This window comes from Eimeria necatrix, genomic scaffold (genome assembly GCF_000499385.1).
Source record: "Eimeria necatrix Houghton genomic scaffold, Enh_scaff373, whole genome shotgun sequence".
Classification (NCBI taxonomy): domain Eukaryota; phylum Apicomplexa; class Conoidasida; order Eucoccidiorida; family Eimeriidae; genus Eimeria; species Eimeria necatrix.
The window spans coordinates 15,874-31,541 of NW_013654222.1; the positions used below are offsets into that span (position 1 = coordinate 15,874).

Genomic DNA, 15,668 nt, shown 5'->3' on the forward strand with positions numbered 1-15,668 from the left:
AGCCAGTCATTCACAACTGCAGCAAAAAAAGAGCAGCTCTGAGTCCAACAAATAATGGCCAACTCGAGACTTTGACGTTAGCCTACGACGGTGGTGCAGCTACGCCGTCACTGTATGCGTTCAGCATTTACGTAGAGCTAACGTGTGTATTTAGCGCGTTTTGGCTACCTCAGGCTCAGCACTTCAAGCTCTACTTGCTCCTCCGCTGTGGTCCTTTTTAACCCCGCTGCCGTGGGACTTCACGATCCCAGCTGTCTGAGTTTGAGTAGTACGAGGATGAATACCACGCGCAGAAGTGCCGTGCAGCCGTTCTAGGGAGCCACGCAAGAGCAGGGAAAGCGGTAGCAGCAGCAGCAGCAGAAATAGCGCGAGGAACAGCAGGGTTTTATTCGCAGTTTTTCTTCCCGGGTAATGCTGGCTAGCGGGCATCTCCAACTGGGTCCACCCAGCCCAACCCGGAGCCCTGGGGAAACCCCAAAACACTCTGGAATGGAGGATGGAAGGCACCATGGGGTTGCCTCAAGGAGGGGCCCGGGTGCGGAAGTTGAGGGCGGCGGCTGCGGCATTTGGTGGTCCGCAAGTCCCCAGATGCTTTCGTCCTCCGCTTCGCTGGAGGGGGCCCCCACTCAGACGCCTGGGGGGGGCTCTCTTTCCCCCACGGCAGCTGCTGTGCCGTGTTCCCCTCACTGGGGCTCAGGCTCTAAACAGATGGACTTAAGTTCAGACCAACGCCTATCTCTCTTAAGCACAGCCAGCGATAGCACTGCTGTTTCTATCCTGACAGGCGCCCGGCCTAGTTCTCCGGAGGGGCTCTCTGGGGGCCCCCCAAGAGGGTCACCTTCTTCTCTAAGCCAGGAGATGCCTCTAGGGGAGGAACAAGGCAGGCTGGAGAGCTCAGGGGCTTGCATGCGATCTTTTCACAGAGCCAGCTACCAGGAAAGTCTGTCGCACTCATTTTCAGAGTTGCAGCAGCAGGTTGTGGTGCTTGCGTCCGATCAGAACCACCGCCATCCGCCGCAGGTGCAGCAGAACCACCCGCCGCTGCAGGAGCAGCAGCAGGTGCAGAGCTGTGTTTCTGCAGCAGCAAACTGCGGCCTCATCAAGCAACAATTACCTCACCTCGTCGCTTGCGAAACTGAAGACAGCGGAAAACGAGACTCTTCTCAAGACAAGCTCGTGCAGGTGGCCCGCCTTTGCTTTGAAGACGGAACGTATAGTGGTCGTGCCCATCAGCAACTGAATCCACAACTGCAGCCCCAACAGCACCAAATGCAGCACCAAGGCCTCCGCAACTGCCTCTCTATTCCTTCCAGCCAACCAAAACGTAGTAGGGACGCCACCGCCAGCCATTTTGCTTTCTTTGGGTTGCTTCTTTGATGTTGCTGCTATCGGCTTTTCCTTGAATTCAATTTTCATTGACCTTGTCATTTTTCTTGTTACTGCTTCATGGGAGCACGCATTTTTATTTCTCTGTCTGTGCTACTGCTGCTCAGGAGAAGACGAGCTACCAATTGCGCCAACGTCACCTGATTCAGCGCAGCAGCAGCAGCAGCCCGGGTCTTCATGTGGAGGCGACGGCAACAGCGAAGGGTTGCTGAGATTCTCAAGCGACTCTGTAGTTGATGCGCTACTCTCTCTATTGCAGCAGCGCCCAACTGAACAGCAGCTCGACTTGCAGCATCAGCAGCAGCAGCGGCAGCAACTGCTGCAACAGCAGCAGCTCACCCTTGCGTCTCGTTGCTGGGATTCACCCACGACGGGCCACGCAGTCGTTGAACAGAGCTTGTCTCCAGCTGACGCTCAACGGCGAGGAAACACACTGCATCACCTGTCCGCTGAAGGAGGAGCCGATACCTCGGAGTCCCCGTTGCTTCTGCTGAAACAGCAACAGCTTGAGGATCCACGGCAACAGCAGCAGCTGCATCCGGGGCAATATGATACCACTGACATGCGAGGACTGCACCTAGCGGAGCAGCGGGCAGTCCCGCTGCTTCGTCAGATGCTTGGGGATGAAAGCGACAGCAGCGCCCTTCCAGGGCGCACCGAAACAGTACAACAAGGGGCCTTTCAGCCACAGGCCGTTTTCCAGCTACTTCAGCAGTTTGGGAACTGTGGAACGATGGCTCAAGTCGCCTTGGCTTTGCAGCAGCAGCAGCAAGAGACAAACATCAAGCGCATGGCGGAAAGCCTTGGCCTGCTGGACTTTAGCGACAAGAACTGCAGCAGCGGTACAGCAGGCGCTGCGGGTTCCGATATATCTGCTGCCTCACTCGTGAACCAGGAAGAGAAGCAGCAACAGCCCCTGGTGCTGGATAGGGAGCAACAGCTCATAATGATGCGCACATCCCCAAGAAGAGCAAGCGAGACAGCGGGAGAGTGCCGGGGGAGTGGAGGGGGCCGTCAGCGGCGGCGTAGGGACAGGCGGAAGGAGGGACGATATTCTGTACCACCTGCTCTAGGGGTAGATTTTTTAAATTCATTTGTGCTTGAAGCACCCAGTCTCCAGCTCCACAGCCCTTGAGTTAGACCTTCAATTCTCCGTTCGCATGCATTTTTTCGACATGGCACTAGGTGAAACGTAGCAATTCTGCTGTTCAGAGTTTAAGTCTCTGCATCCAGAGCTTGCGTGCGGTGTGTGCCGAAGCTTGAGGGGACAGCGCTATCATCGAGCTGCAGCTTACTTCTAGAGGAGTGCAGACTCAACGCAAGGGATCTCACCCCCCAGGAGCTGAGTTCAGTCCTTGTACGTTTTTCTCGCTGCTGTTTTTACCGTCTCCAGTGCTGCACTTGCTGCTATAGCGCCCGTCCTTGCGGAAGATGTGGCATTTATTGTTGCTTTGGTTACGTTTGTGGCCGCAGCTGGAGTTCTCCACCAATGCCTTAGGGTCTCGAATCATTGTGCAGTTGCTTGACAACACAACAGACGATGCCAGGCGGCTGATGCTGACACAGTTGCTGCCCCACGTCCGTAACCTCGCAGCAGACATGGCAGGCAACTTCATCATACAGAAGCTTCTCGACATCTGTCAGTCGGAATGCTGGTGACGATTAAGCTACAGCGTCCATCCGTTATTTCATGTGCCGCTGTTGCAGCACAACCGGGCTCCGTGCAGTTGCATCTGCCGCAGCTCTTTCAGCCGGGATTTCTGCTATTTTCTTTGCTAATGCTAAGCCCAAGGCCGAAGCTGAGCACTAGCTTGGGAGAAAGCACGCCTATCGGGGGATGCGACTACTTCTGCTGTGATCAGGCCCTCCTGAAGAAAAAAAAATGCTGCACGGCCAGCTGGTGAAGGACGTTTTGAGGCTCTCGCTGCGCACTTACGGTTGCCGCGTCATACAGAAAGCACTTGATGTTCGTTTCGAAGCTGTTGCTTCCGTTTCTGCTGTTGTGGCTGCTGCTGCGTTTATGGGCTGCTGCTGTTGGAATGCACCAGCAACACATCATGTGCCACGGACAGTGCGAACGTACTTGCAGTGTTTAGATAAAAAGGGTCAAATGTAGCCTGTCAGAACTCTCAGCTGCGATGTTACTGCAGCGTTGATGGCGTTTCTGGTCTCAGGTTCTTGATGACGAGGATAGAGTGGCTGTCGCCAATGAGCTTCATGGCAACGTGCTAACTTGCATAGGCGACCAGAATGGTAAGCTTGCTGATCTTTCAATCGCTTTTTTCTGCTTCGTTGGAAGTGTCACAGACGAAGTACCTTGCGAAGCCTGCACCATCTCCTTGTGTCTAAATTATTTGCTATACATGACTGCTGCTTTCCTTGTATGACGCAAACTCACACAGTGAATTCTTAGCTTGTTGTGCATTAGGATTGTTGTGACTTCTTTTAGGAAATCATGTCATACAAAAATGCATCGAAAGACTTCCTAAGGGAGGCGCTCAGTTCGTGCTGGACGCCATAGCCGGGCAAGAAGCAGCCCTTGCGTCACACTGCTACGGTTGTCGAATAATCCAAAGGCTGGCGGAGGCTTGCGACATAAAACAAATTGTCAGCAGAGTCACGAACGGAATTTACAGATGCAACTCCTTCCAGTTCTGCCCTTTGTCTTTCCGTTTTCGATCGACTTCACATGACGAAAAGCTCTTCCAGCCACTTTCGTCGCACTTATTAATCCTGGTTGGCTTCCGGGTCTTCTCAATTTTCTCCAGCGCTTTTTCTTGGTGTGCTTGCAGTCGCCGATGCTAGATGCTGTGATGGCTTCCCTGCGCTCCTTGGCTGAAGATCAGTTTGGCAATTACGTCATCCAGCATTTGCTGGAATATGGCAGAGAACAAGACAAACAGTAAAGCAGCACTGCTGCAGGGCTAGCACAGATGGCTGAGGGCAGCGAGTGCACGAAGTGGCCGCAGCGGTGGCATCAATAGGGGCAGGGACGGAAAAGTGTCTCGTTGTGTATACTTCGCGTATTTTGTAGAAGCTGCGGAGAAACACGAAGCTTCCGAGGTTTCAACGTGCCTATATAACGCACTGAATGTGCATTACTGCCCTCAAGAGGCTGGACTGTTTGTGTATTTTCATGCTGCTTTCAGAGAAATCGTGGCATTGCTGAAAGCTAATCTCTCCAAGCTCGCTACCCAGAAATACGCATGGTACGCTGTGATTGCACTTTCCGCTTTTGTAGAGCTACAGTGGCCCACCTTTCGTGCATGAGGGCTGTAAACTGCCATTGTGCCTAGTAATAAAGCGTATATTGTCCGTCTCAAAATTGTCGTACACTTGAAAGATATCGAGTTGCTGCGTTGTGTGGTCCTGCGACTGGCTGCAGCAACGTTGTGGAAAGGGCTTTAAGCCTTAACACACTGGGCCGGGCCCAGTCCGAGTTAATTGGTGTTGCTTTGCAGCCAGACCCCCAGTGAGTACTTGTTAGGTGGTGCGCTTTCAGTGTTCGTGTATTATTTGCGTAGTCACCACAATTGGCTGTTACGAGAACTCACTGGGGGTTGGGCTAGTGTAAGGATTGTGCAAAGCCACGGCATGCCAAATGGCGTGTGGCTGTTCAAGTGTTTGGGTGTACTCAGAAATGGAGCACCTGTAACGGCTCTGATGCTCGACCGGTACGGCAACTATGTTGTCCAGCGTATGGTGGAGGTAGCAGAGGGACAGCAGCGGGAGCAGCTCTTCCGACGCCTTCTCGAACAGCTGCCACTCCTCCGAAGCTGCACTTACGGTGGGTCATACCCGATTGCCAGTGACTGCGCTTTAATGTTTAATACCCTGAAGAGACCTATCGCAGCTATCATGACAAGCACGTGCCATCCGTTGCCCTAGCGGAATTGGTTGTGTACATTTTTGCATTTGCAGGAAAGCACATCGTTGCTGCCTTGGATCGCCTTGATATTAGCGGCGGCTGTTCTGGTGAGGTGCCGGTGTCTACACCGGCCGGCAACGCGGCAGCGGCGGCGCTTCCAGTAAGGCGACGCGGGTCAACACTGCAGCCGCAGCATCAACAAACAGCAGTTGCCTCTCCAGGTCGGCGCAGGACTGTGCCCCAAGAGCAACGCAGCCAGCGGCAAGGAAGGAAGCAACAGCAGTCGTCTCCCCGAATGGGAGCCAGACCAAAGGCAACGAAGAATGAGGGAGGCCCACAGGAGACCTTTGACGGACTTCTAGACCGCAGCCTTCCTAAAGGATGGCGCGGCTCAAGGAAAGCTGCAGGAGTCCAGCGCAACCTTTCCGCTACGGCTCCTGCGGGAGCAATGCAGCAAAAGCAGCAGCAGCAGCTGTTCATGTTGCTGGACGGGCGGCAAGATGGCATTCCCCAGGCAGCTGAAGGAAGCCCTGCTGCGTACAATCTCGGAACGAAAGGCTCCACAGCAATGGCAACAGCTGCTGCAAGGCTGCTGTTGACCGACACTCCGCAACAGGCTACTGCAAAGCAGAACTTGGCAGGAGTTGAGGGTCTGGGTCTCACATCTGAGTTGCCTGGCAGCCCAACGCCTGTCGGTTTCAAGGACCAGGGGCCTTCTGGCGATGTAGTGACGGAGCCCATTGTGCTCGGAGGAGTTCAGAGTAGCGGAAGCTCCGCATCCACCAGCAACAATTCCCTGTCAGATCTGCTGGGAATATGGAGGGGGCATCAGCAGCCTTCTCTATGCAATAGTGCAGATGGCCGAAATCCTGCAGTGCCTTTTGAAGGGCCCGTAGGCGAGCAAACGGACGGTCTTGCAGGAAGGCAAGATGAATGGGAATGGGGGAAAACTCCCCTGTTCTTTCACCAACCTTCGCCCCCAACTTGGTGACCTTCACGGCCATTGAGGCAGCTGCAGCAGCTCCAGCATCAAGTGTAGAAGATGCAACAGTAGCTACTGCGCTTCGCCGTGACCAAATTAATAGATCCAGCTGCATCGCAGCTTCAGCAGCAAAAGCATTTGCCGAACTACAGCGTTTTTCAATGAGGCAACAATGGAGAGTTGAGAAAGGACGGCAACCCCAGCGTAAGCTGTAGCAGCTGCGGAGGCAGCAGCAGCAGCAATGGACTGAGAAGCCTGTTTCGCCATGTACCAACAGCAGCTGCCCCTTCTATGTGGCTGTAGCAGAACCAGCGAGACAGGCATTTGAGGCTGTGCGCCTCAGTTCTTCAGACTGTTCGATCACAGCGTAAGAGAGGTTGAATCTACAGGCGCTTCCAGAACAGGTGTAGATTCCGATGAAGGTGGCAGTTGTGGCTTGCCCTTCTTCTAGGGATGGGACAGTCACAGCATGTGTGGGAGCCACTACGTAGCGTACGGAGCCTTTTGCTCCCATACAACTAATTTCCGTCAGATGAGTCGCCGGAGGAGGCCTGTAAGGGACATATGCCCTTAAGGTGGCCTAATGTGTGCGTCGCCAACAGAGCCAGAACGGCCCTTGGGAACAGACAACCACGGGGACAGGGGTGCTAGCTTCTCAACCTAGATCTACCACCCTCATGTTTCCTGTGTATATCTTGTGTCGGTCACCATGGATCAAGGCAAGCTTGTTGAGGCCGCACTAGCACTACCACTGGCAGCAAATCCAAGTGCTGCTAATGATGGTTATGTACTTTCCCGACTCCTATTGAAATAGTACTTACTGCTTGTCCCACTAATTGCATTGTTTCAAGTGCGAGTTTGTCTTACTGGGCGTGGAGACAGCAGGTGCTGCGCCCGCCGCGCCATACCAGCACGCCCACCCTTGCACACCTGGTTTTTATTGAGCGAAGTATACCCTTTGTTGAATCTTGTGTAGCGACCGGCCCCGGCGATACAGGGGTCTTGTGTGTTCCTGCATGATCTCCACCGAAAGTGTGGATGACATGTGCCATGTAGAGAGCAGCAAAAACGCTGTTTCATCCCCTTCTCTTGTGACATCCTATCTTCATCAGAGGTGTCCTGCATCTAGAAGCAGCAACCAGGCCAGCCAATGACCCCAAAGCCCACGGCGGTGGAGCGGCTTTCTGTCGTTTGCCTCACACCCAGTCGCCGCCTCTTATGAACGAATTTAACAACGAACGGACTCGCGTCATCACAGCAGTGCTGTGCCTCCAGAAGTGGCTGCAGCTGTCGACAAGGGATGAATGTGTGCCTGTATGATTCCTTTGCGCATGCACTCTGGCGAGCGTGGGAGTTGGAGTGCGCTGCCAGAACGCAGGCGTCAAACAGGTAGTGGCAGCATCCCGCCGGGATGTAAGCCTTCCTTTGCTTGAGGGGCAGCGGCTTGAGAGGTTTTGCAGCGCGGGCAGCCAAAGTGCAGCCGTCTCTTGTCTAACAATGTGGCCTCTGGGCGAGAATGTAGCCCTCTTTGGAAGTGTTAATTTGAGCCCTAGATAAGCTAGCTGGCGAGCAAGCTAGCTAGCCGGATGGCTCTCTAGGTAGCCCCTGCTCTATGGCTCTCCCGAAGGCGCTGCGCATTAAGGGGGGCGGGGAGGACTCCAGTAGAAGTGTTTCCGGGGGCGCTCTCAGACATCCACGTCGTCAGAAAGGGGCTGCACGGTAGCGGTGCTCGGCGGCATTGGGGATACAGGCTGAACTGGACATATGAAGACACCCGGCGAGATGATTCCTTCACAGACAGGCGAGGAGGAAACCATTTGTCAACTCTTCCAGCTGGAAAGGACCACTGGCGTGAAGACACAGGAGACGAGGGCACGGAGCAGCGAAACTGATCAGGTGAAGATGCTTCATTTGTGCATACATGGAAGTGCACGCTGAGAAGCCTTAGCAGAACGGCGACAGCGTTTGGCTAGATGTTGAAAAGTTGTGTGTGCTGCATGTTCAAAAAATTGCGTTTTCTTCGAGTTCCTGCGGCTACCACGTGCCGTAGCCGTGTGACTACGAGGCGCCTCATCCCGCTTATTGTGACTTGGCGATAGATGTGAGCTATTCTTGTAGATGACGTGTGCGTCTAGCAGTGGTGAGGCAGTTGAAATGTATGGTCGTTGAAGCCTCACCAGACCTACACAGACAAGGCTGCAGGGCGGAACAGTCGACGTACACTGCTTCCTTTGAAGTAAAGAATATTTCCTTCAATATGGAGTGCATTTTGAAAAGCATTTTTTTATCCCCATTAGACCAGAAGCAACTCGTCGAGAGTATGGGCTGGCTGCTAGGGGCAAGCTACGTCTCTTTTAAAACTGTAACCTTATTCATAGTGGGTGATCACACGGTTGCCAAATGAAGCAGAGTGGAGCGGGTTCTTGGCCTCGGCTATTACTGGAGACACTCAGATGAACTAGCTGCTTAGGTCACCCAGACATGCTACCCTATGGGACATAAGCCTTGCCAAACAATAGCAGCAAGGCGTGCCCCAAAATCATTGTCGGCTCAGTTATCATGACCACAGACAAGGATGTAGATTTCGAACTGCCGTGAAATTTGAAGATTTGGGGTTACATAACAGTGGAAAGCAAAGTACGGCTCCAACGCTCACCCGCATAGCAATGTTGTCTGCGTACATCTCGGCGTTTACACCGAGTCCAATCGGAAATTCCAACCATTTAAAAAAGGAAAGTGAGCCGAATTTTTTTTCCTTTCAAGAATTGAGGAAGGAAGTTCACGCCTGTCAGGCTCCTACAAAGACCATCACACTGCTGCCGCCTTCTTTGACCAGCTGCCAGCGCAGGCACCAATCAGTGAAAAATGCAAGCAGCAACTAGCGACGAGTAGTTTGACCCTTTCTCTGTTTGTCTCTGGGTTACTGAGTGTGCAAAAGTCTGTAATGCCTCAACGGCAGCAGGATTCCCAGTGTCCGCTCAATACCCCACATTATGGGCCGCGTGTGCTTCTGATGCCGCGGAGGCTTTTACTCTTGAATTATTAAGATACGAATTCTTCGTAGGGGTCAAGAGAGACGGGTTTGACTGCGACTTCGGCTGCGGGAAGGCGCTGAGACAAGCTCAATTAACGGCTAGCTTGAAGTGCTCATTGAAAGGAATATGGACCCGAGCGCGTTCCGTTTTGTGATACCGAGGGGCCTTGGCGACTAATCTGTTTCTTTTTTTCAGGGCCTGATGTGCGTAGCGACTCTTTGGGGGCTCTAAGCACAACAACAGCGCGGCGAGAGGCAACTGCCGCTAGAGCTCCCATATACCCTTCAAAACAGCGAACACGTCGCACTCATGAGCTGTCTTCAATGACTTTGGCTGGCTTCTGGCTAAATGAGCAGCGCACGCGGAAACGGCATGTAGAGGGGCAGAGACGCGAAGCAGCATAATATCTTTGGTAATGGGGCCTCCTCCAGAGACACAGGAAGGACCAGCAAACACGACTAACGCTTCTTCGGACTGCTCTGTCACCCCAACTAGCTGCGTGCTTTATATCAGTAGCAGCCGCAATGTAGTTTCCAGCAATGAGGCCGCAGTTAGCTTGGCAGCGGGAGCTGCAAGTTCTGAGCGCAGCGGCCAGAGGCTCGAAGGCCTGCCGCGACAGCAGTGCCGACGCCGCCAGCAAAGAGGAAGAAACGCGAACACAATAGAAAGAGCAGGCTCTGCACCTTGTGACTTCAAAGGCAAGCTGCAGAGGCAGCACACGCAAAATGGGTGGACGCCTGCATTGCCCCAGAAATTGAATCCTCTTGGAGGATACGGAGGATGCGACAGTGGGAGCGGTGCGCAGTCCACTACCCCAGCAAGAACAACAAATGTAGCTGCTGCAACAACAGAAGCAGCAGCCGACAAGGAAAAAGCGGAAGATGAGATGAACTCCTTTCAATGGAGGTCCCGTGAGAGTTTTTCCTGCAGGGACTTTGACGCCTCATCTCCGTACTTACCAATATCATATTTGGGGAGGGACACTGTAGGGCGCAGTTTCCAGTGTATCGAAAAGTCGACTGGGGACCGGGTTACAGTCAAAGTGGTATGTTGAGTATTGGAGATATTGCCCGACTGTCTTTGGCGACTGTTTTTGCTTGGTAGAGGATGGTTTCTGCAGCCTAGTTGCGACTGCTGCAGTTGCATAGAGAACAGTAGCGTGTTTTTGTGAACACCTGCGCTGCAGCTTTTCCTACGCCTAGTCTTTTCCACTTTTTGCATCAGTAAGGTCATTGCTGCTGCGTACTGCAGTCCATACGTACTGTGCTGCCTTCATTGTCCTGTAGGTGTCGAAGCGCCCCTTGCAGTCTCGCCATCGTCTACGACGGCAAGTGCTTGTAGAAAAGGAGACCTTGTTGTCTTTAAGCGTGGGAGGTCACTCTTCGCATCCTAGCGTGGCTTATCTGAGGCAAATTTACCAGACAGAAGAAAGCTTGTACTTCGTGCTCAACTATACGGGCTGTGTGCGTCTGCGAGATGTGCTGAGACGCTTGAGCCGCGCTGGAGTCAGTCTCTCTATTGGGGCAGCAAGGCTATGGGCAGCCGAGATAGTGGCGGCTCTTGCTACGTTACGGCAAAAGGGTGTGTTGCACAGAGACATCCGCCCAGAGAACATCGTAGTGAGCGAGCGGGGGCACCTCACTCTTGTCGATTTTTACTCTGCGCTGCACCTTGCCCCTGAGACGCAGCAGTGGCAACAGCAGAACGAGCAGTTGAGGGAACAGGAAACGGAAAAGGATAGACACTTAAAACAACAACTTCAGCAGCTGCAGCATTGCAGCACGGTGCACCAGCGAGAGCCACAAAGAGTAGAGGGGTTTTCGTTTTCGTCGAGCTCTCGACGTTCTTACCCCAACTGCAGGAACAGTAAGAAAAGGTATCAAAGTGAACCAAGTCGCTCGCAGGGTGACCTAGAAATACATAGCCGTCGGCGAACGGCTGTAAATTATCCATATGCCGTGGTGCCTGGCTACGCTGCACCTGAGCTGTCTGTTTCTGTCGACTCTGATGGAGATTCCGTCGAGCAACACGATTTCGGGTGCGGGTACGGGACGGATTGCTGGTCTCTAGGGTGCCTTGTGCACGAGTTACTGGTTGGTGAGCCGCCCTTCAAGAACATACCATCTACGGCTGTAGCCCAGGCAGTCTGTGGAGATCAAGAATTATCTCTGACGCAACAGATGCCTGCGGCTGCAGTGGATTTTATAAAATCACTACTGCGATCAAAGGAGGAAGAAAGATTGGGATCCAGGGACATTAAGGAGCTACTGGAACATCATTTTCTCAAAGGAGTCGATTGCATGGCTTTACATTTCCACCCTCTTCCACTGGACGTGATGCAGTATGACTTCGCCTTCCAAGGATTTGGACATTCTTGCCGTGCAAGAGAAACAGCGGCGAAGTGCGATCGCACAGTTCCGGTAGAGCGTGAAGACAATGCGGTGAGAGCAGCTGCTTCAGCTGCAGACACTCCTGCTGCCCTGGAGACTCCGGTTACATTGTTATCAAGCTGCCGTGTCTCCACTTCGAAACCTAGAGCATCTGACGCTCCACAAGCATGTTTATACCCCCAAAGCAACGAGAGGTGCATCCGCAGCGGAGGAGTTCCTGGTATTGTACCCATATCACCTATAAGAAACTGTAACTGCAGCAGAACGAGCCAGCAACTGCAAATCCCTCCTTGTGAGGTGTTGGATCAGGGAACGCCACTTGCTCCCAGTTGGAGCATGAAAAGTGGTAGATGGTGCCTGGAAAACGCTGAGACCCATCAGCAACAAGAACTCACGGGCGCTCTGTCCCTTCGGTATGACGTGACAGAGGAGCCTAAAACTGTTTGCCGTCGTGCGGTCACGGAGGCAGTGCTCGGTTGGGGTCCTCCCTTGCGCCTTCGTCCCATCTCAAGTGCAGATTATTCAGAGGAAAATACTGACTGCCCTGGTGCAGCCACAGAGGAAACAGGAACACGGCGAAGCACTACAATAGGTACCAAGGATAGCATCAGGAAGGTGTCCGAAGCAGCCGGTAACATTCTTCCTCCCGAAAGCCAGCGATCATCTGGTTTGATGCTTAGCCGTTTAAGAGAGGCTGATCAGGGGCGCCTAGGTGGTTCATTTCCTGTCTCCCAGGAAGCTCCGCCGTATCTGGCAAAGTGGTTACTGAAGGGCGAGAGGTTGCACTGCCACGGCGTCTTGCTGCGAATGCGCGGTGAGAAAGGCTCTTTGATATCTATCGCATGCGTAGGAGACACCCACAAAGCAACGAGCAGGGGTTGTTAGTTTTGAGTAAGGTTTGCATGCGTCAGATTTGGTCTTTGGAGCTTCCGGACTAGGCGGAAACTCTTGTGTGCCTGTTGTACCCTCTTAGCAGATTTCTAGGATGAGTGCTCTTGTTGTGATGCTGTGTTGAATACAGAACATCGGAGCTTGTGTGAACGGCTCTTCATCCGGTTTTTCGGGGGTGATCACAAAAGGAACTGCCAGTTGCAGCCGCAGCGCTGCATTGCCTTATTGACGGACACAGGACGGCTTCTACTCTTGGATCCAAACGCAAGAACTCTCCGCGTACGTCCACGCACACAGACAGAAAGGCGAACAGATAAAAACAGGGCTTGATATGTAAGGTATTCCGGGAGCTGTAAAGGCCTAGAACGAAAGCCATCGTAATTTTGTGAGCATACGAAAGGTCAGTGTGAGGGAGTGTGAATACTCAAACGCTGCATCGGTTTCCAGCAAGAGTTTATTCACCGCAAGTAAGGTCAGTGCACCACTGAGTTGTTTGTCAGAGCGTGTCTGCCTGTTTGTTGAGTTGAATTTTCCGATTCGCAGAAGACAGTCGTCCTTGCAACCGATGGTGAGATATATACGGAGGGGAAAGACATGCTCATTTATTCCAGTGCAGGAGACAACTGCTACTTGCTTTTCGCATCTGAGGAAGACACTGCCGCTGCTTGGGCTAGATCTCTTGCTTTATCCATTGAAGTAGGTCTGTTCATTTTCGTTCCTATCTTCATTTATTTTTATGCCGGCGCTTCTTGCGTACTAGCGTTGACAGAAGCGCTTGTTTCCCTTCTGGAGCCAGAACCATGACCAACGCTGGCAGCGCTTTGTTGCGTGCAGAGCCTGCGGTCTAGAGCAGCGTATTTTAGATCTAAAGGAGCGGTGTGCAGTCTGCGAGGAAATACTGATGTTTTAACCGCTGCCTCGGTGGAACATTCATCGCGGGGCAAAGCTGGTTCATTGTCAGCCTCTCGAATGCAGGACAAAGCAGCTCCTGTCTGGCCTTCTTCAAGTGATGAGGGTGCGGCACGACAAAGTAACTTCAAAGGCGAACCTTTCTCCAGCGAAGGCGCGTCTGTACCGACAGCTGCCACTCCCACTATACCACAGAATACAGACCCTAGCAGCAGCGGATTGCATAGTCCTCAGCAACCCATGGGGTGGCAAAAGGAGTTGACTCGCTGTCGCCGGGGTAGCGTTAGGCTGGCTTCTTCGCCAGCATGCTCGAAGAATTATAAGACTCGTCGTCCGCTTTCAGAGGGACCCCATTTGCGCAATTCAAGCTGCGGGTAAGGTCACGAGGCGGGTAAGGTCACGAGGCTTGACGGTCCTACAGTGGTGATTCAGAGGAGAGCAGGAACGCTGAAGGCGAGGTTGCGCGCTTTTGATGTGCAAGCGCTTTGAGCAGCCGACTTGCTGCTTGCCTTTTTCCTGCTTACTGATGTGACGTCGGCATCGGTTGTTTAAATTCTTCTTAAGAAGATTAAAGCTTGTCCTGCGTTTTAGCGCTGTGTGGCTGCCAACATCACAGGGCGAAAGGCAGTGTCTAGAAAGTTAACTCAAAGAGCGCCCACTTTCGGACAGCTGGAAAGGGAACAGAGGATGCGGTGTAATTCATAGCCTATGGCCACGCTGTACTATGTACACAGATGTTATAGCAAAGTAGCCCGTTGGAAGAAAATGCCGGCCATACGCTGCAGAGTGACCTTCAAATGCCAGTCTGCGGCGGCGCATTCGGTTTTGAATCAGAGAATTTACAAATTGCAGCAATGTAGAGCATGTTTTGTATTGCTTTCTTGCATATCAGCGTGGGAAAGTGATGCATTTTCCAGTTGATGTGAAGATGATGCTTGCACGCAATTGGACTGACTATATAATTATACCCTTCTCGTTTGATCTGTCAATTTGCACCCTGTAGGACACAGCTGAAAGGAATTAGGTGGCAGACTAGCTGCACAGCTTGACCAATGTTCTAGCAGATTTTTGGCTTCTCTGAAACGGCGATGTTAGCGTGATTCTGATTTCAGTGCGTAATCAAGGCTGTGCCGCCGATGAGTCAAGCTGAATTTTGACATATTCCCGGCATTTGCAAATTCGATAGACAATTCCAGGATTTAAAGACTTTCCACACGACCGTTTTTGCCTTGATGTTGCACGTTTCTTGTTGCACCTGATGCTACGAAGTTTCGCAACGAACTGCACGGCAACTGTCAACTATCGCCCAGTCGGTTTTAGTGGCAGCCTGCGCACCCTTCCGTTGACGAACACCTGTTCTGTGGTACAAGGCAAGCTATCACCTTGTTAGTGGTGTTTGGTTGACCGCGTACGACCTGAAGTTGGTTGAGTTTAAGTTAAACTGCTTCTGGCACTTAGCTCCTCACTACGAATGAGCGTGCAATTCACAGTCCAACAAGGTAAGGTGTTCCCACCAAAGTTTTGGCAACGGCCTTTTGCCGTCTATTTTCAACAAGCTGCGAGCGTTCAGCCTCAGCCTACTGCTGTTTGCTGACGCGCTTTCCTGTCAGCTGCAAGTTTTATAACTGGATAGGGCATGGCTAAAGGCTGAGCAAACCAATGCTTCGGGCACGCAAACTCAACTTGCAGGGGAAGGCGTACTTACTACGTTTACGCATCACTTCGACAGGGGCCCAAGGTCTAACTAAAAGCAGAGAGAGCTTTGCATCGTAATTGCTACCATAGCGAAGGAACGGACAAACGTACACTCAAACAGAGTTCGCTATTGCTGCTGGTAACTGGAGCACGCAATGAACAGGGGACCATGTGGAGGCAGCAGTGCTTACACTTCACTGCTAGATTTTGCTCATCGGCGACTATAGTTTATTTGAAAGCATAAAGTGCGCTTCTGTACACTGGAAGTTTTTGCTGTCCATGGCACTGAGTAGACGGAACTGCTTTATAAATGAACTTGGCATCATGCCGCATTAATGAATGACTCACCTTTCAACCAGGTTCTTCCAAAATGTGTACCCGAAACTTTTTCAAGGGTGATTACGCAGGATTTTGCAATCCTCCCTTTCCAACCACTGAATCATATCTGAAAACGGCTTTGTCGCCCTCAAAATATTCTCTCAGTCTTCCATAATTTGGTTTAGGCGTGAACT

At 52.3% G+C, this 15,668-nt stretch overlaps 2 protein-coding genes across 2 annotated transcripts; both read left to right on the forward strand.

Annotated features, from left to right (window-relative positions):
* Window positions 1–489: 489 nt before the first annotated feature.
* On the forward strand, window positions 490–6,245 carry ENH_00048260 (pumilio-family RNA binding repeat domain-containing protein, putative; the record flags this gene model as incomplete). Its single annotated transcript, XM_013581165.1, has 11 exons — window positions 490–1,327; window positions 1,494–2,461; window positions 2,860–3,025; window positions 3,249–3,352; window positions 3,561–3,639; window positions 3,836–3,993; window positions 4,179–4,288; window positions 4,536–4,595; window positions 4,772–4,858; window positions 5,025–5,173; window positions 5,308–6,245. The coding sequence occupies 11 exons, from the start codon at window positions 490–492 to the stop codon at window positions 6,243–6,245; spliced, it is 3,657 nt and encodes a 1,218-aa protein (XP_013436619.1).
* Window positions 6,246–9,686: 3,441 nt separating this feature from the next.
* ENH_00048270 (AGC kinase, putative) lies at window positions 9,687–14,096 on the forward strand (the record flags this gene model as incomplete). The annotated part of the gene is made up of 6 exons (XM_013581166.1): window positions 9,687–10,316; window positions 10,558–12,475; window positions 12,683–12,831; window positions 13,096–13,248; window positions 13,387–13,835; window positions 14,078–14,096. 6 exons carry the CDS (start codon window positions 9,687–9,689, stop codon window positions 14,094–14,096), a joined length of 3,318 nt encoding a protein of 1,105 aa, XP_013436620.1.
* Between the last annotated feature and the right edge of the window lie 1,572 nt (window positions 14,097–15,668).